Source organism: Danaus plexippus, chromosome 5 (genome assembly GCF_018135715.1).
Source record: "Danaus plexippus chromosome 5, MEX_DaPlex, whole genome shotgun sequence".
Taxonomy (NCBI): domain Eukaryota; kingdom Metazoa; phylum Arthropoda; class Insecta; order Lepidoptera; family Nymphalidae; genus Danaus; species Danaus plexippus.
This window is the reverse complement of record NC_083539.1, coordinates 5,782,989-5,803,504: the sequence shown is the minus strand read 5'-3', so window position 1 is coordinate 5,803,504 and position 20,516 is coordinate 5,782,989. Positions and strand designations below refer to the sequence as shown.

General features: G+C 30.6%; 1 protein-coding gene across 6 annotated transcripts in view; it reads right to left on the bottom strand.

The window, feature by feature from the left end:
- The window catches only part of LOC116769093 (uncharacterized), a 109,875-nt gene that overhangs the window by 57,225 nt on the left and 32,134 nt on the right, over positions 1-20,516 (bottom strand). For 3 of the 6 annotated variants that reach the window (XM_032660089.2, XM_032660092.2, XM_032660090.2), the window contains exon 4: positions 10,882-10,911. In XM_032660089.2, the coding sequence (XP_032515980.2) occupies positions 10,882-10,911 (30 nt within the window). Of the gene's footprint in view, positions 1-10,881; positions 10,912-17,130; positions 17,450-20,516 lie in introns of those variants that run through there. The other 3 variants (XR_004353429.2, XR_004353428.2, XR_009753932.1) reach the window with 3 other exon arrangements.

Genomic DNA, 20,516 nt, shown 5'->3' with positions numbered 1-20,516 from the left:
GATATATTTCGTATACATAATATTATGCTACTTATAAATAATCTGGTTATCAATAATTCTGGTATCTACTATAGATGGTTCTAATTAGATATTTTGTAGGCGGTCTCTATGACGACGATCTTTCTGAATATAATAGGTCCCTATTATTTCTAGAGCCATCGAAACACTATCGACCAAATATCTATGCTGTTTACTAACAAATAAGTTAGACATTGCGCATGCGCGGACTGTATATGTGTGTATGTGTGTTGATAGATTTGTGTATGTGTTTGTGATTATAAATATGGCGTCGGGACGTCCATAGACGGCCGGGTTATGCAACAACGTGTTTGGAAATACTATTTATATAAAAAATACCAATTAATTCTATTTCAAAGCTGAAATGTACACGCTCTCTCACGTTCCGTATGATCTCGTTGGATTAACTGGTTTATAAACTCGTGTAGTATATGCTTAGAAGATTTATATATATACCTAATAATATAGACAAAAATATCGAGCTAGTTTTAATGTATGTCAATGTTTTAATTAATTATGTAATAATTAAGACTACAATTTACCTACGCGTTGTTTGAACGTGAAATTACATCCCATTTCAATTCAGTTATTTATTTTCGATTATCGCAATTCGTTCGCTAACCCGAAAATTCGAACGATTATTCAAATTTATTCAAGCCACGACGGAAAATGAAGGCTTTGATTTTGCGCTTGAAATGATAATGTAGTTTTAGGTTAGGTATAAGTTTTTACTTTGACAACAAAGGTGAAAAATGTATAAGAATTTTGTCTTAATAGTTTCCATTAAGACCATCCACTGATTAGAGCCTAACGCCATCTATCCGAAATCCTTGGAGGCTCTTCATCGGATGACCGAATGCTTCGGGACGTTGGTCATTCTTAATAGTTTATTATAAATAATATATATGTTTTTCTAATACCTAAACTAAACCGTCAAGAATGTTAAGATATTTTTGTTATTAAGAAACTTATTTATTTTCCGAACATGTGTCTTATGTATTTTGAAAAAATATCCGTGAACAAAAAAAATTACTTTACTAACAAAGTAGTTATGACATTTCACTTTTCATATTCAATCATTAGAATTTTAGTTAGTAAATTCATTACAGCCTCTTTTTTATGAGATGTCTTTTCGGATAATTCATACGTCTAAGTGACAGTTTTTTTTAATTACTATTAGATATACATAGATATAAATGTGTTGTAGAAAAATATTAAATTCATTAATATTATTATTTCAAAGATATAGTAATATAAACGTCCCGAAGCATTCGCTTGCAGCCAGTTCCTTGTCGGAGCCTCTTTTAACGACGTTCATCCCGTTTTCCATTCGTCTCTTTTCACTATATAACATTGATGACTGTTAGAATGAGATAGCTTATAGGCAATTATGAAGTGACGTGACTTCAAAAGATTTTTTTATTTTATTGGAAAGCCTATATAAGTATTTCTTATAACAATTTATACGAAATCTTATTGGATACGTCGATCCGGTATCCTGTATTAAATACCTTTTTTGGTTTCGATCGTAAATTGTGTGCGAAACGATGGGTTGCATTTGTACGTCATTACTCAGTTGGTGGATTTAATTATTATACCTCTCTGGCGATCCCAACATAACGTTTCTTAATAACGAAATCATAAACTTTGGTGTAACAATTAAGTATTGCTTGTACACCGTATGTTATTATTTATGTGTTAATTTAAGGGAAACGGTAAAATTTTTGTTAAATTGAAATTATTATATTGTTTTGTGCAATGAATAATGCGAGGTTCTAACTGCTTAATATAATATCTGATGGCGCCGAAATAACCAGTTTTTAACCGTCAGTTAACTGGATTGTTAACCTTGAGCCAGCCGCGTGTCACCTCATGCTAGGAATCATCAAAAATGTTTATTTTTTGACCTTCAAATTTCAAGCAGCCGCCGAAGCAATTACCGTCACCTGCTACGGCGACAATTGTTATATCCGTCCCTCTCTTATCAATACAAACAGACGGGGATAGAAAACAAACTGAGCACCCCTCGACATACAAATGTCAATGAACTAATCTGGCCACAGTACAAAATACTTGGCAGCGGATATTATAAGAATTTTATAAAACAACCGGTCACGTATGAATGGAATTTATTATATGTAGATAGAATGATATTAATTAAAGGATATTATGACATGGAAAGGCTTCTATTGTATACACCTACGATACGGTATAGTACGTGCTTTACTCAGTACAAACATGTTTACAATTGAAATGCGCTCGATAAATTATACAGCACTTCGTATACAATTCTTATCTATGACTCGAATTCGTTTCTTATACTAAAGAATAAATATATATGTGTTTTAAATTTATATATATTAAATACATTTAAATAGAGTATTTTTGTTAATAAAAAATTATATGGTTTATTTTAAAATATACTTGTATCTGATTATAGTTTTTATAATATTTTAATTGTGCCTCCAAATTAAAATATTCAAATTAGTCCATCCTGACTATACAAAGTAAGACTTTGATAAAGTTCTATTTTAGGTCGTGGTCGGCGCGCAAAAGATCGTACGTGTATTTTTCAAATCGTTCAATAAAATATTGTACATATTTTCAGTACTGTCGTCACATAAGGAATACGTTTTGGTTTCCAAATAAATTTACTGATTATTACATGAACTCAATGTAGGATTAAATATTTTATGTTTTATAAAAATATATGAGTTCCTCCTATCGTGTAAGTTGGTATTTCATGAATTTCTAGACACTTTCACCAGCAAAATTAAAAAAAAAATGAAGATTTCCATGTGGCAGTCACAAAATATTTCTTGTAAAATGTATATAAACTTTAAATATGTACCTATCTATCACAAGAAGCTCTTATTCTAGGGATACATATCTATCTAGTTATATATTCTAACTAAAAGAAAATAACATTTCTTGAATTGACCAGTTTTTTTAACATGTAATATATTACTCATATGATTTTAAAGGTAGACACTGTAATTATTTACAAAACTGTAGACAGAAAAGTTCCGTTACTACATTATACAAAAGCCCGTACCGTTGCATTACGCCAACTCCAACTAGATGTCGCTACTATTCGCTATGTAGAGACGATTTTCGTTCGCTTGGTGAGTTCCGTGGTAGTGTGCGTGAATCGTCGTCTTTACTCCCACACAAACAACCCATAAACTCGTCCTGTCGCTACACGGAACACGCACACACTGAATATAACCTCAACACGCACACATTGAAAATCATCTTGTATTCTACGTAACGGAGTAAATAATACAGTATCTTTTAAGTGTGCGTCGACTGAGTTCAATGTTTATTTCGAGTGAATGTAGATGGCGTTACTTGATATTTTTTTTATTACTAGACGAATTGGAGAATCTAGCTATTTGCTTGTTCGGTTTGTAGTGGAGCAAGTTAAGATGCTTTATTTTTTAAGTAATAAGCATTTTTTAAATATTGATAATTCACAAATAGACTCATAAATAAAATTTATGTTAATCATTTTTAATAATAATAAAAATATGAGTGTATTTTTAAGGAAATATTTTTTTTTAATATATGACTTTTTAAATTTTTACATATATAAAAGTATCTAATTAAAATTAATAACATTTTTTGGAATGATATCATTAGCGGAATAAACTTTTTTTTTATAAAATGAAGCTTAATATGACATATCATTGATATCATTAGGGATATATTTTATAAATAATTAAATCATAGGCATTTTAAAAATGGCCTCCAAGGTCATTTTTTTATTCATCCAAGTTTTAATGTTTTAATCCATGAGTTTCATATACACGTCAATTTTTTTTTTTTGTTAACCAAAACTTTTAAATGTATATTTCAATAAGAGTTAGTAATTTAAAAATCTCTTATATTTACAGCCCTATTTTTTTTTATATTTTAAAATAAAAATAGGTTGTATAAAAACCTTTTCGCTTTAATTTAGTATGAATAAATAAAATCAAAGGTGACAAAAAAAATACAGGTGAGCGGCAGCCATTTTGTGAAATCGATTGGTGAAAAAATCAATTGTTAGACGGCAATGGATCCCTATTGGCCCAGTTTTTATATGGGGTGACAGGATGGGTCCCGCTTTCCCTATTTTTTGTGGCTGGGACCCTTTTAAATATAAATTCCTTGAGTTTGAACTTGCAGAATTCAGATGTGTCCCCAGCTCGTTCTGTTAGTTTATATTTGTGATTGAAACTGATACAAATTTAAGTTAAAAATATTGTAACTCGTACCTACCTATGGATTAAACCCGGTAAGATTTTAACAAATCAAACTAAAAAAATATTTTTAATCGTTGCCTAAAATATTGTTCTTATATAAAATGTGTAATAAAATAAAATTGTACATCTTATTTGTTTACAATTGCTATGTATATTAATTTTATGTACCTATTTAAAACTATGTGTTGTCTCTTAAAGTATTAAAAATATATATCTTACGGACATTTCAAAGCAGATGACTCAAAGTTCGATACACGCTAGCTATGACCTTAAGCGAGGTCTCGGTAATGGATTTAAAGTGTACATTCTTATTTTAAAAGCTTCCAAATATAAAAATACAAAACTATTTTCCTAAAATAAATATATATATAAAATAATAGAAAGCTGTACCTAAGAAGTTTTTATATTTAAGTATTGAATGAAATTATGTAAATGCTCTTGTTTCGTTTTAATTTATGACTGACTCGAGTCTTACAATTATTAGATAGGTACCACTGTGTTTATGTTTTATTCATTGTTGTGTAATTAGTCTAGCTCTTTACTCTTACAGCTACCGAGCGTTTAAAGTTAAGTTCAGTCAACAATAAAATGGCGACGTTTTATGCCTTTTTTTTGATAATCGTGAAAAGTTCATTTTCAAATTCAATTCCGTCGATTCATTAATATTTTCTAATAATAATTGATGATACAAAACAAAATAAATTATTTAATAAGTGTGTAATTGATTTTAAACTACAAAAAAATTTTTAAATTATTTTAAGTTTGACTTGATAAAAAAAAAAAATGTATAAAAAATTCAACAAAAGTATTCATAAACAAAATGTGTATTACAGCTTACACTTCGCTTGGCATTTTCTAAGATAGATGGTTATCCGATATAGCTGCTGTTAAGAGAATCCCTCTGAGAGGAGTTAATGTACATAAAGTATGTACTTCATCTATACCTATGTAGCCGGAGGTCAAAGTTAGTGCCTTGCTCTACCAGCAGCTATCATACCTAGTGCACTTAACTAACAATGGTTTATACCTCTCGAGATCTTAATGCATTACTATAGGTACCTATATATCCATTATAAGGACGCTTTGAATTCATAGAACATATTCTTGCTGTTATAGAGACGAAATATATATATATATTTCGATCTGCTTTATAACGTACAAGAAATATAAAATTTTATACTATGATATTATATTTATGATATAAAAACTAAGTAGCGTTGGCTAATTTTAACCTAATTTATCTTAACGGATGATGTTACAGTAATATTCAGTTGATTAAAGTTAAAACAATTCTGAAGTTAACAGGAAATACTCGCCTCCCTTCGTTTATATTAAATTATGTTTTAATCTCTTCAATTTGCATAAATGTATGATAAAATGTGCCTATAGCTACTGTTCACAGTTACTGCTGTGCTGTTTAAAGGTGCTAATTTAATAATTACACGAAAAATATAAAAGAATAATTAGTTTTCAACTGTTAAAATTATTTATAATTTCATATAGATAGAAGAGAAAAGTTGACCAATCAAAATGCAGCGTAACAAATCGTAAATTAAATTAATAAAACAACATCCGTGAATGATCGGAACCTATTTTGTGAGACCGTGGAAATGTAGGCTTATGAGGAGTGTATGGTAATGAACTCGAGCCAAAGCAGAGTAATGCCGACGGATCTTGAAGCAAATACCTCGGCTTATTGGTTAGAAAACTTTGGATTCTGAGTACCTACTTTGCATACATTTGGAAGGTTTCATACTAAAAAAATCCTTTTTTCTGAATTTACAATAAAATAATATATTATATAAAATTAAATGTATACATATAACTTTATCAAGTTTCTCAAGTCGGTTACAAAACCGGCGTTTCAATTTTGATAAAATATAACATAAAGGAAACAATAATACTCGTGTAAGATATGGCAGGAAATTTCACGTGTCACATAAAGGGGGTTCCTTACTGTGTTCTGGTTAGATAATTTTCATTTCAACGTGTTTTACTGGATCTTCGAATGAATGGCATGGGACATAAAAGTACCTGCTGTATAAGGGAGATTTAGTTATGCAAAGAAGGTAACGTTTTACGCAAACATACGAGCCGTCAAAAAAATAATTGTACGAGAAAATGCACAAAAAATATAAAGATTTTAAATAAACCTGCGGACACGTTTTTGAGTTTATGGCACCACTTACATTGGTATAGAAAATTACTTAACTTGTTGTTCTTGTTGAGAAAAAATGTCGTTATAGTTACGGGAAACTTCAAGTGGACATAAATAAGGGCCGAAATATTTGGTGGTCCCATCTCGACAGGCGGTACGTTCTCAATTTTACATAACCCATCTCACAACGAAAACTAAGCCTTATTCAGTTTGCGCAAGTTAGATTTTCCTTTAAGGTTGAATTATATAACGTTCGCCTTCACCAATAAAAGATAATAAACCCTCAGTCTTTCATAACAAGATCTAATTTGAGTAAACAAAGTTTGCTGAAGGGAGATACTCGAACGAAATTTCTTCGCCAAACTGTACCGTCACGGCATCACTTTTTGGTACAACTTGTATTAATAAATTCCTACTGAAACATTCTGTTTTGAACTTGTAATGAAGATTCTAAACAAGTTTTAACTGATACGTGTTTATAAAAATGTACATAAAAGTAACATTTTTAACATATTTTACTAGTTTATAAGTTTTTTTTTTTTGAGGAATATTAATTTGTATTTTCTTTGTAAATTATTAAAACGTGTTGGTCTGTATTCTAGTTTTTTACCTGAATTGTTTGTGCAGTACCAGTTCTTTGTCCACGTTTTCATTTTATGCTTTTATTTCGCTTTTGTGTTTCAATTTCAGTCTCAAACAGCGGCAACCCCTACACAATTCAAGAAAATAACTCAACCATTTGGGAATCGACATCCACCTATGAGCCTTCATGCAGCTTAAAAGATTTTCCCTCGTCGATTCTATTTCCACCTACATTTCACGAGGATCACGTAAGCGTAGGAACGACACGATGGTTTTCCTTGGAGCTCCATTTGACGGCCCCTGAGACTTATTATACTGTGTACACGAGATACAAAGAATATTCGTTCAAACATAATCAGGGATTCGAGCTGCGTCCAAACGAGTTTCTTGTTTTTCTCCAACGTTATATACGAGCACGCCGCACTGACGGGACGCAAATGTTTAACATCATATTGAAATGAGCCGATTTATCCCGTCTCTGTATGGGCCTGTATAAAAATACGTGATTGGATCGTGTTTATAGCGGGCAATGTAAAACATTTTAGATATATACACTACGCAGATTACTTTGCGTAAATAATTATACGTGTGCTCAGTGTAAGCTTTAAATGTTGCTCGGTTGAGAGTATGAGATAATGTCTATCTTTGTTTACTCGAAGTACAGTAAACAATGTAAACAGTCAGGTTAGATCCTCAATAATATAAAACATGCTCGTATTCAGCCCCCACGTATATTTGTAACCTCCCTCGGCCAGGTGGGCGCTACTCTTACGATATACGAACTATTTTTAGGATAAACAAGCCAAATTGTATTCTTTTTGTACAATATCATACCAATATCCTAACAAAGGGTAGGGACAGACATAAAGAAAATAACTTTCGACGTTGATATTGTATTTCATATCTACGTTACAGAAGTAAACATAACACTACAAAAGCTGATATACCTATATAACAGATGACTTCACTATCTGACCTTTCTCAGGCAAATAATTTATTTAGACGTTAGTGTTTTGAAAGCAAGAGTAACATAAGCGGACTATTTATAAGAAATTAATATGTGGGTCACGTATTTAATCCATTTGCAGAGTTGTTATTTGCAAGCTGATCGGTATTCATGGAAACGAGATTCCATATCTGAGGAGATTTTAAGAACAAATTGCTGATGCGATATAAGGTCACGTACGCGACCAATGGACTCTACCAAACGTTAAATGTTGAGAGGAAAAATAACAAAAAAAATTATTCTTAATCTTATTTAACTCCGAGTTCATTTTATATAATACCAGTGCTTTAAATGGCGTCGCATAAAGAACTTTCACATTTTAAGTTAAAATAAATATTTTCTCAACCCAACATAAATTAAGTTATAATAACGGTGAAGGTTAACTTTCCCATATTTTTTTTGTTTTTTCTTAAGACGAAGCATGATCGGATTGTTTTTTGTTATCGATTCAGACCACACACTTGGTTTCATATTTATGTCTTTATAACTATTAAAATAACAAATCTTTAAGATATCCCAATTTTTTAGACAAAAAATATACCTACATTTTTAATAGAGTGAAACTATCGTCATAATATTGTAGGTAAAATAACTATTTAAGCCACTGAATGCTGTTAGAAAAAAATAAGACTTATACATTACTTAGAAAATAATATAATATATACAGTGTTCTTTTATATTTATCAATAAATAGATACCACCAAAACTTAATTCTCATACCTAAATGTCTAATCTATTTTAATTCTAACCAAAATATAAATAGTACGAATCGACACGCGATGGGACAATCTTGACATACATTTGTGTAGAATATATAGCCAGGTGTGCTGAACCCGCATTTTCCTATTGACGTGTAAATAAAACCACGGTCTCGTGGACCGGCGGTTATTTATCTCTGACTGCGTTCATTTATTACAATTCGAGGTGCTCTAATTTCAAATGAAATTGCCCCCTTCAATTAATTACGTGAATAACTATGCTCGTATAATTACGGATACGATGACGCTTTCAGTTCGATTACATGTTAACTATTATTTAATGAGATAATAATTTTAACATGACTCATTATGTATAAATAGGTAAAATAATTTTATTTTATATTCAAGACTAGTGGAGCGCTTGCTTTTGGATATGTTATTTAAGATAGATTTCGTTAAAGTATTTATAAACATCTGAATATCAGCAACCATTGTAGACTAAGCTTAAAAGTACACAGATTCAAAGGTGAGAGTGGTTTTTATGGCTCTTATGTAGCCATATCAAGGAAGTTTGGCAGCTGACAAATATCCTATCGATTCACGTCCGGTCCTCTATGGAATGGGGATACTTTATCCATTCGCTCCGTTAAACTAATTAAAACTTGGCTCATTTGACTTTAAACTGTTACTGAACAAATATTCGTTGTTAGATAACTCCGACCCGCCTTTATTTACCTTATCAAAACTTGAATGTCTAATAAAAATATAGACATGGCTAATGTACACTTGTATGTCGTTATACCCACATTACCTGAAAACGTTGATTACGCCTTATCGATTTAATTTACCTAATGAACAAGTTCTTTCGTACAAGTATTTTGGGCATTGTGTAGGTATGCAACGTCGAGCGCCTACCACGCATACTAAACCAGTTTTTGCATTAACAAAATGTCTGACCAATATCAGTTAGTTGAAAATTGAATTGGATCAGATTACCATATTAGAAGCATCACGCGATCTTTCTCCGATCAGTTTTGTTTTACAAAACGATCTTGAATCCCATTATGCTAAATGTGATTTCATTTTGGTTAATATTTATTTATTTGCTGTTATGTACAGTCGATAAATATATTAGTTATTGGTAGGTATATAAGTTTGTATTGAGTCTAAACACTTTTAAAATTCAAACGCATCGTAAAATAATTAAGACGCCTAATGTCGATCGGCATACCAAAATTAATTGGAAAATTTTATTTAGTTGTTTTTTTTTATTATTTCTGAATTTAAGACTGCCTAAATGTAATTTTTTTATTCTTTCCTTTTCATAATAAACATGACATGCATCCTTAAGGATTTAAGCTTTAATCTGTATCGGTCGCTATATGTCCCAAGGTAGGTGTTATTAGATATCTTGAGATGTATCTTCGGATTGTCTCGTTATATATAGTTATGTTATTCCGAGTTCATTATTGGGACGATGTTTTCCGTTTTTACGCGTCGTGGTTACAAATCGTTGTGCGGGATCCCGATGAGTATTTTTCGCAGGTCACGTCTTACATCGAGCTATCTGCGTTAGGAATATAATAAGTGACGCGATGTTGATAAATTATCTTGAACGGACATGGAACGATAGATCACTCGTGATTCTCATAATTAAGATCTATAGGACTTTTATAGAATTAAATATACCTATTATAATTTAATTGATAAAAATTATATGTATATCGTCCTTTTTTCTTATATTTTTTATAGGAATATGTACATCCATAACATATTTCCATAGCCTAGTCGTTTAATTCATCTATTTTTCATCATCTGTCACATCCAGTTAAGAATATGTTATCAGGAGATCATTTACTGAACGTCCTCTCAAGTCAATATCAATAAATGGGATGTTGGGAAATTGGATGTGTTTCGGCTCATCGAGGCTCGTACCGACACCGTACGTAATAAGATAGTAATGAGCTGATCTTGCCAGTCATAAAAATATGGTTAGCTCCCGGTCTATGACTAAATATTTAACAACCTTTCTACAATAAAACCTTGGAGAAAACGAAATTCGCTGACAATGTTTATTTAAAAATATCTTCCCATAAATACTATGAACACGTCGAAAATTAATTATACTTAAATTAATTTCATCTTACGCAAGTGGAACAAGTTTTTACATACCGTTTCATGCGTTGGAAGGCTCCGTTAAACCTGTAACAAAGACGAAGTTATGAAAATACCGTATATTTTAATAATACTTGCATTCGTAAAATTGTTATGAGCGAGTTGCATCAGCCTATGAGAATTGATTTGACATTGACATGATGCGCATGCGTATTGCCCTAATTGGATGCAGAGGCTCGATGCGGAAAGAGACGGACGCAATGTAACGTGTAAGCGGGAAAAGGATAGAAGTATTGCAGGCGACCGGAGACAGGTCAGCAACATGGCCGACGGCGAATGCAACTAGGTATATGTTATGAACGGAATTTTCGGTTATTTTAGGTGCCGTACAGTTTCGACTAAAAGAATCTATGCAGTACATCGTTTCACTATGACGCTGACTTCATAAATCTAAACTAAAAAGACTTAAAATCATTCAATAATTAACCTTGATAGCTAGCACTAATTCTCATAATTATGAAACTCGACTTGAAGGGATGCGGCAATAAAATCTAATGCTTTAAAATTAATTATTAAAATGGTACAAGAAAATTTTCTATACTAGGATCGCAAGAGTTTGAGTGAGCAAAGAAAATAAAAGTCTAAACGGATTAAACTCTAGAACAAGGGTCAAATAAGTTGGAGTGCGGCGGGGTCTGGTAATTATCTCTTTCTATTTTCCCTTCTAAATTAATGTGGGTTCTCTTTAAAGGTATTGTGCAAACTGGCGATACGGTCACTGATTAAAGTATGTAGTATTTTATTAATACACAAATATCTATGATATAATTTAAGAATTTGGTTCAAATTAGAGGAGATATTTAATTTATATTAACAACTAATTATATATAATAATGGCAATTTTTAATTATGTACTTTGACTGTTTTATATACATAGTTCTGAAATTGATTATAATATTTGTTTGAAATTATGGAGTAGCCTCATAAGATTGGGTCTTAACTCTTAAGATGTCTCATGTCTGCTTCCGTTTGAGTTGTACTTTTGTTGGCGCAGACAGAACAATAGACCCTCTTAGGATGGGACCTTGAATTCTTCGGTTGAACGAGGTCACTCACTAAAAGGACAGAACGGTATTCAAATGATTTGTGGCTTTCGTTGGCTTTGCGTAACTTTTTAACTTTTTTTAACTTAATTTTTGCTTCGGCTATAGCATTTTTGTTCCAATGAAATACGATGCTTTACGAAATTTAAATTTGTAGATAAACGATAAGTCTGAAGGTTAAAATTTCCGTAATGATGCTCATTAGTTTTCAAAGCTCAAAATATTATAATTTTTAAGAAGAGTTGTTAAATTTGCATAGAAATGGAAGAAGTTTGGTGCACTTTCTTTCTTATCTTTAAAGATATAACGTGATTTATATTCAAATAAATCGAAAGAATATTTTAAAATATGCGAGAGCTTTACAAAATATATCTTGTATCGACGAAGGGTTCCGTAAATATACACAAGAATATTGGAGGCTTATAGTTTTTGTCACGAATAGATAAGTTCGTATAGATATTTCCTCTGCTTGTAATTCAACAACAAACTGCTTACTGTCAGGCGGCTGTATATTGAATATGAACAAATTTTATTATAATACGATAAGTAATATTGAGTATTTACTTATTATATACTGTAGGTATATGATTTACCTTTGAGCTTTGATATGAATCGGGGGTAATTTACCAAAACCTTATAAACTGACGTAAATATTTTATTTATTTATGACTAATGAAACAAAATAGATAAAAGCTTTTAAGCTAATCGTACCAGAATATTAAACACAAAAATTACTCCAAGTTAACTCTAGTTCAAAGTTTAGAATTCTATTTTCGTTGCTCGCTTGCTTTTTTTGTCTAAACTATGTCTGATAAAAAAAGGTTTAAATAGATAATTATGTAGATACAAGTAAGTAAATTTCTGATTGTGAGACGCATAATAATATTTTTCTTCTAACAAAGAAATCGATTCCATTAGCAATGGAATCTCGTATTAAGTCAAACGTTCTACACAAAGGAACTTCCCTTACATATACTAATAAGGAAACATTACATACCAATAACAATTTGTCTTTATATTGAAACTTGAGATAAACAATCTCGAATGGAATAGACGATAACGCAAACATGTTAATGAAATCTTTGTTTCAGGATCCACTCGCCGAGATTCCGATCAATTGAAGATTTGCAAGTTTTTCAAATTTACATACAAATATTGGTGCGTGACTTGTTTCGTGCTGACGGGATAATTTGGAGAAGAAGTATGTTCTTATATTATTGGGACAATAAATGTTTAAGAGTGTATGATAATTCTATGAAGAAACAAATGTTTAAGAAGATTTCTCATATATTCCTTTATAAACAAAGAGTAGGTAATCTTATTTGTTGGCAGAGGTTAACAATGGCGAATTTTATCTAAACAACTCTCGTATTTCATGTATTTGCATTTACCTGCAGGCGAAGGAATGAACCCTGTTTATCTGGAGGGTGGCAATTAATGTGTAGCGAAGTACACTCACAACTTTTCTCATTGCTCGTATGTTTTAGCTATTTTACTAGACGGTGATAAAACAAAAAGGCAGAATAATGTTCATCTTACTTTTCCAGTGAGGTCAAATTACAACGTGCGTGGAAACGACTTAAAGATAAGATTTATATCGTTCTAGGGATTTATGTATTTAACAAGAATTTAAAAAATAAATATTCTACCTATATATTACGTATGTTGTACAAACTTTCACTTTTAACAGACGGTATATTCTAAGGTTGTTACTATAAAAACACAATTCTTTTGAATCATTGTGATCAGGTAAAGGTTCGAAAAAATTGGGTATTATTTTTTTATTGTAATTTCTTAATACTTAAGAAAACGTAACGTATCTACGCTCTAAAATAAAAATAAAGTATTAAAATTTAACGAAAACAACAATTCATGTCTGTGGATCATAAATTTAGAGAAATGGAAAGATAATTTTTTTAATTTTTAATCTAAGTATTATTTATTTTCTTTAATGGATCGTTTTTAATACTACTATATTATGAATGTTATATATTTTATAGATACTTGTAGGTCGATTAGCGATGATAATATAGATGTCTTAGTTTATAATTTAGTTAATAGCTGAGTAAATGAGGTTATGTTGTTGTTTGTGTATTATTTGCAAATCATTTCCAGGCTGAATATCATTCGATATATATTCAAGGAAAATATGACGTCTGTAAAAGGGACGCCAACTATTCCCCAACTGATACAAATTTCACGAAAGACTCGGCTGTTTACATTTTGTATGAGCAGAAATCCGCACGTTATTTCTGTATGTTTATTTAAATGCTCAGCTTATGTAATTTTTTATAAAATATTGATTTGAAAATATCTATTTAGAAGGAGACTTTTTGTAGACATTATTAAAATGATAATTAAATTACGGATACTTAAAAGTTTTATTAAATATTTTATTTTTGTTCTAAACTTAATTTCTAACATCTGCTCAAAATCATATCAGATAGGGGGATCCTAAAAAGATGATTAACATCTAAATACCTATTAAATTTTTAATACTTATCTATTAACTTATATATATGGCATTATTATGTATATCAAAATCCCTATATTAAATATATTTTATAAGTAAATAACAGAGAGATCTAGATATACATTACAAGTACCGTAAAGTAACAATAAAAGGGAATATTACAAACTTAAATATATAATAATTTTTCCATATACTATATAAGCTGTAATGCCTTATATATAAACAATGATTTTGAATATAATAAACACTAATATGTTAAGTTATTATAAAGGTTTAGTTGAACCTTATTTATAAAGCTCAGTGTACACTACAGGAATGTAAAATGTTTTTATGTCAGGTATCATGAATATTAATAAGTTTTAATCCAACGACAACCAGTTGCCGATCATTTTCCAAAATTTCGCAATTATAATTTGAATCCAAAAAAAAAAAATCAGCCCAAAAGATTGTTCTGGTTTTACAGTTGTTAATATTCAATACGCCTTACGTTATCATATTATTTTTCTCGTTATGTTATACATTTTCGGATACGATTAATTTTAATTCGACCCTCAGAGAATATCTTGATTACATTGAGTAGTACAAGTAACGTTATGTCGTTTGGCAATAGTCCTACATATTGGCATATTTTTTGCGACCCATTTGGCTACTACGAGGAATAAAGATAAGTGTTTTCAGCAATTACTTTTACTCGCTCCATATTATTCTAATTCAACATGGAATACTTTAAACTTAAACAAGACGATAACGATACTTAGCACGGCGATTGATTAAATTTATTTCATTGTCACACAATGTTACAGTCGGGGCTGAAGTGAATAAAACTAAAGCAATAAAACTTATCGTAGAATTTACAGTTTTTTTTAATACAAATCGCTTACTTGTATGGGAATTTAATTATAAGGTATGTTTTAGTACCTAGGTGTCTTTGAAAAAAAGTTTTCCTTATAAATTAATTAGAAACCAGAATTGAAATGACAAACTTGTGGCCGTTAAAAGCTTTTGTTTAAATATACCTATTGTAATATTCTACATATATTTTTTTTATTAATTTTGCACGCATTAACATTGATACGTATCAATTTTAATAGATTTTTACACATAAACAAATAACACAGAGCAACATTTTTTTATAGTCATGGTTTTATATTGATAATGACTTAATTTTAGTAATAAAATATTTGCAATAAATTCCCTTTAAATGTAGAGTTTTTCATGCGTTGTAAAGAGAGTAGGTACTTTACTATTTTAAAGTGATATTTTTTTCAACAACCAAAGGTTTAGTCTGTTCTATATATAACGTTCTTAAGGAACAATTAGTGTTATTATAAATTTGAATGTATTCAAAAAGTTATATTAATAATATTTTTTTGTTTATGTGAATTTTTCATTGTCGGTATATGTATGTTCGTAACTAAACACAATCACGCAAACACTATGAAACCTACTTAGATAGGCATAACGAAAATACCTATCTAGTATTAGGTTTTAGGTATTCGAAACCTGAATAAAATAAACACAGCATTTTGTCCCAAATTGTAGGAGTATAAGAACCAACTTTAGTAAGAGAAGTAGCTGATAAAAACTAGTTTAAAATAAAAAATTAAACTCATAGGTACCTATTACAAAAAAAGTTTCCCCATTCTTCACTTGATAACGCTAAGGGGTTAAAAAAGTTGATTGGCTTATAGAAGTAAATGATGATTGTTCCTTGCAACAAACAAAAAGGATTAACTTTGATTAATACCTGTTTTTGATTTTGATTCCATTGAGCTATATTCTTACATATCAATACGTCTCTTTTTAAGCATTAACCCACATATATCTAAATATTATATTTTTATAATAGTTATTACACTTGTATAACAGTTATTTTAAAGACATAAAAAGAACGTTATAACAATTCAAATATTTAATTTGGTTCATTGTCGCGGCCCAATTCCTGTGTTACCATATATCGCGTTACAGCTTCGGAATTGGAACGAACGCTGACTCCCAGTAATGGCTCAAGTTAGATGAGATCAGGCGAGGGGGCCGTTGAGTAAAGCTTGAACTTTAACTAAATTCAGCCATTTTAAAATAATGAAAAACGCCAAAGTTTGGAGCGTCTTAGAGAAGCAGGATTTAATATAACGGACTCAGTTTCTGCGAAGTAATGCATAGTTCAAATAACGTTTGAAAGTGCTCCAGTTGACGCTTCGTTCACTTTAAAATTATCTAGCGAACACCATAATAAAGCGACAAAGTCTGGACTTTAATAACGAATTTTTGGTCTTAGAGCTAACTTTTTGAAGAAACGCATTAATATAAACGTCATAATACAGTAACGAGTTTACCCATCACACATGTATAACAACCCAATACTTTTGCTTATGTACTACAGTATCAATAAAGCACAGTAGCGCCAGAGCTTATAGCACTTCGCTTCAGATAAGAACCTTCGATTTAACGCCACCGCGCGGCGAACGGCTGAAGCTTTTCAATGGCTCTTTTACGACCAACGCGGCCTTTGTATGCGTAGAATCATTTACGCACACAAACATTAAGACCTGTCTCACACTGTGCGTGTAGTAGAATATTTTATGTGTTGGAAAAGACCATGTACCCGGGCCATTATCAGAGTCCTTAAGTTGTCTATCAGTTAGATAGATGGCATTGGCTGTATCGTTTGCCTTCGTATATAGACAGAATAAAATAGCCTACGTATCTCTGAGATATTGGAACACTCACCATCTCCGAGACGAGTAGATTGCGCGCATTTTTCCCACATGTTTTTGTAACACGTCTGTTTCGTATTCAGGTCGGGAGAAGAACGTAAATACTTGGCTTCTGAAAGTGAGTTTACACTGCACTGTTACAGTTTAATTAAATTCATGAAGACGTGCTGTCCAGCGCGTGGTATTCTCATAACTGTGATAAAAAGCGTGAATTTTGTTTCACAAAATAAAAAACATCTCGAGTAGAAATGTGGAGCGAAACTGCCCAGACCATTGTTTAGTTTGCCGATTTATACGGCTCGGTTACACTTGCGCCTTTTATTAAAGCATTACCGATAAAAAGAGTCATAATAGGTTTTATAGCCAGATTTTAATGGCGATATGTAACTGTAAGTAGATTTAAAACGCACTTAATGGGTTAGCGGAGCAAGACACATTCTCTGAAACGGGACAATGTGTGGGATGAGCTCAAAAAGGCAAAGGAATAAAATAAATTAATTATATATAAATTATTCGTATTATTATAATCACAGGGTGAGTGATTCTAAAAGTCCTAAATCAATCTACTTCAATGAACCCTTTATCAACAAGACATTCAATCCGCTAGAACAAAACAAACTCGACTTTATCTCCCAATATTGTAAAATAAAACAAAAATCGATTCCTCTTATCTGAGTGTTCTCGAATGATTTTCAATCGAGATCTTTTGATTAGTTATTCAACAACAATGGTCTCAGCTTATCGCTGTTTATCGAGTTTAATATGCGTAGAAAGTCGCATTTGTTATCAGGGACGCGTTCCATTTTGTTATCGCTCTGGTCGCCGTAGAAATTATTATTGTGTTTTGCATATGGTGTGTGGAGATTGATTGACCAGCTTTATATAAATATTAGGCTGTCATCATACTGGTAGGAGTACGCCCAAACCTCTTGGTTAGATCAAACAAGGAAGTATTGTTTCTTTCACTTTAACAGAATATTTCAAAGCCATTTGCTTTATATATAAAATAAAATACGTATGTATTTATTAATATACTTATGAATATATATTCTAAAATATTTGACCAAGTAGGTATAGAAGGAAACTGAAGAGAAAAGATTCTTCAGTGAATTTCTTTACGTTTCTTCATTATATGAAATTCTTTTAAATTTATATTTTTCATCGTTATTTATAAGACTATACATTGATTATATAAAAGATACATAGTAAAATATGTGGTATCTAAGTACTACATGCAGCTAAATACTATAATCAACTAAATTGTTTTAAGTGATAGAACGTTGTTCAAAGTATAAGGTAAATAAATGTAAGCAAAATATATCGTAAAGAAAACCTGTAGGTACATGCTGATACTTACTTACGACAAAAGTCAAATTTTAACTGAAATATCGACAAAAAAATTACTAACGATAACTTTTAACTTTTGTGAAGTTTCTTGAATTTCTAACCAGATTTTATATAAGTAAATATTATTTCATTGATAGTTATTTTCAATTATATACTGAATATTAAAATTTTCTTATATCAAGATTTATCTCACCTACTTCGACATCGGATTCAAAGGCAGCGACCTCACCTCAGCTGATCGCCGTTAAAACTTTACAGCCGATGACGTCACAGCATTTTTTTACACCAAATGATTTACAACCCAGCCGTAAACTTTACACAATAACTGTACCGATTGTTTAACAGTTAACCGCAATGTTTAAACCCTTTCTAGGTAATGTCAGTCATTCAAAGACGTTTTCGGACTTTTTGCTCCAGTTTCGAATCTTTAGGAAGGATGTCGTTAAATTGTTATGCAATTATATGCAAAAAAGGGGTTATTGTAAAACGACAGAGATGCATTGCGTTTCGTTTTGTGATTGCATTTCAATGCCGTGACTAAATCGCTCATGGCAAGAACAATGCGACTCTTTAAATGGTGCACGTATGCTGTAAACAAGCAGATACAGTTTGAACTGAATAAAACATATATATTGGACATAAAGTTTTCTATGTTTAAAATACAAATATATATGTATAACATGACGCGTAGCTAAGTGCATGGGCCGTTGAGTGAGATTATGTAAAAGTTATAAAAAAAATATTCCTAATTTAAATAAAATTTTAAATCTGGAACTGGAACTGAATAAGAAAAAAAAAGAATAATAAATCATATATAGGCACATAAATATAATTTATATTAAAAACATTTCGGTTACAAATATATTTTTATTGCTCACACTTTATAACAGAATTATTACTGAGAGTAATAAATATTATAGTTATCATTATTAATACCAATATTTTGACTAATTGTGATCATTTTTGTTATTGTTTTAGTATTTTACAAGATATGCTTATGCAAGATTTATTAATTTTGAGTCAAATCAAAACTTTTAAAACATGTGTATTAAGTATATAATTATCTACTATTATTATTGTTTGGCAGATTTTTTATTAAATTAATAATATAAATCCTTTTAATCCCTCTCATTTTGTAATTTATATCTAGATAAATTCCTTGCAGACATTTTTTTAAAAACAAACATAACTGATACCGATACTTATATACTCTAGAATGATATATTTATAATACATATAAGTATATAATTTACAATTACTTTCTGGTTTTATTTTAAAAAATCAACGAAATTATATGAATAATTTTAATTTTGTCAAAGGCAGAAATAAAATCACGAGTATAGAAAGGAGCCTTGTCAACACTATACAAGGTATTTCCGTATAATTGGCTATAAAACGAGAAAATTGGACTGCAGTGAAAGAAAATGTCTATAATGAGGCCACAAATGCCGATAAAATGTCATTCTTTCTATTTAATGATATCTTTTATTTTATATGACACACGAAATAATTTTATTAGGTTTATATTTTAAACCATCGGTATATGTTAAGACAGTTATTTAATATTATTAACATATATATTTTTAAATAATTTGCATTAGGTATGTGTTTGTTTGGAATGTACGTTTCAACATACGTACTACAAAACATATTATATATTTTTAATAAAAACTAACAACTAACGGTAGTAAAATATGCGTCATTTTAGTGTTACAAAACACACGAAAGCTATATTTATACGTGAATCGATTCGATACACGTCCATATTGTTTTCACTGAAGCCGCTCTAACTGCGAGTCGATGCATCGACAGATTTTTAAAAATATTTACTCTTAAAATATACAGAGAATAGTCGGAACATAAATCATGAACTCGTTACGATTTATGATCCCGACCGAGAGATGATTGGAGCTTTAATTTTAGATATCGACTTAATCATACACTTAGCGATTAGAAGAGATTTATTATCAATGATTCAAAACCTTTTATTAATAAAAAATATATATGTTTTTATTATACCGTGGAACGTGTCTTCAGGAAGCAATACTACAG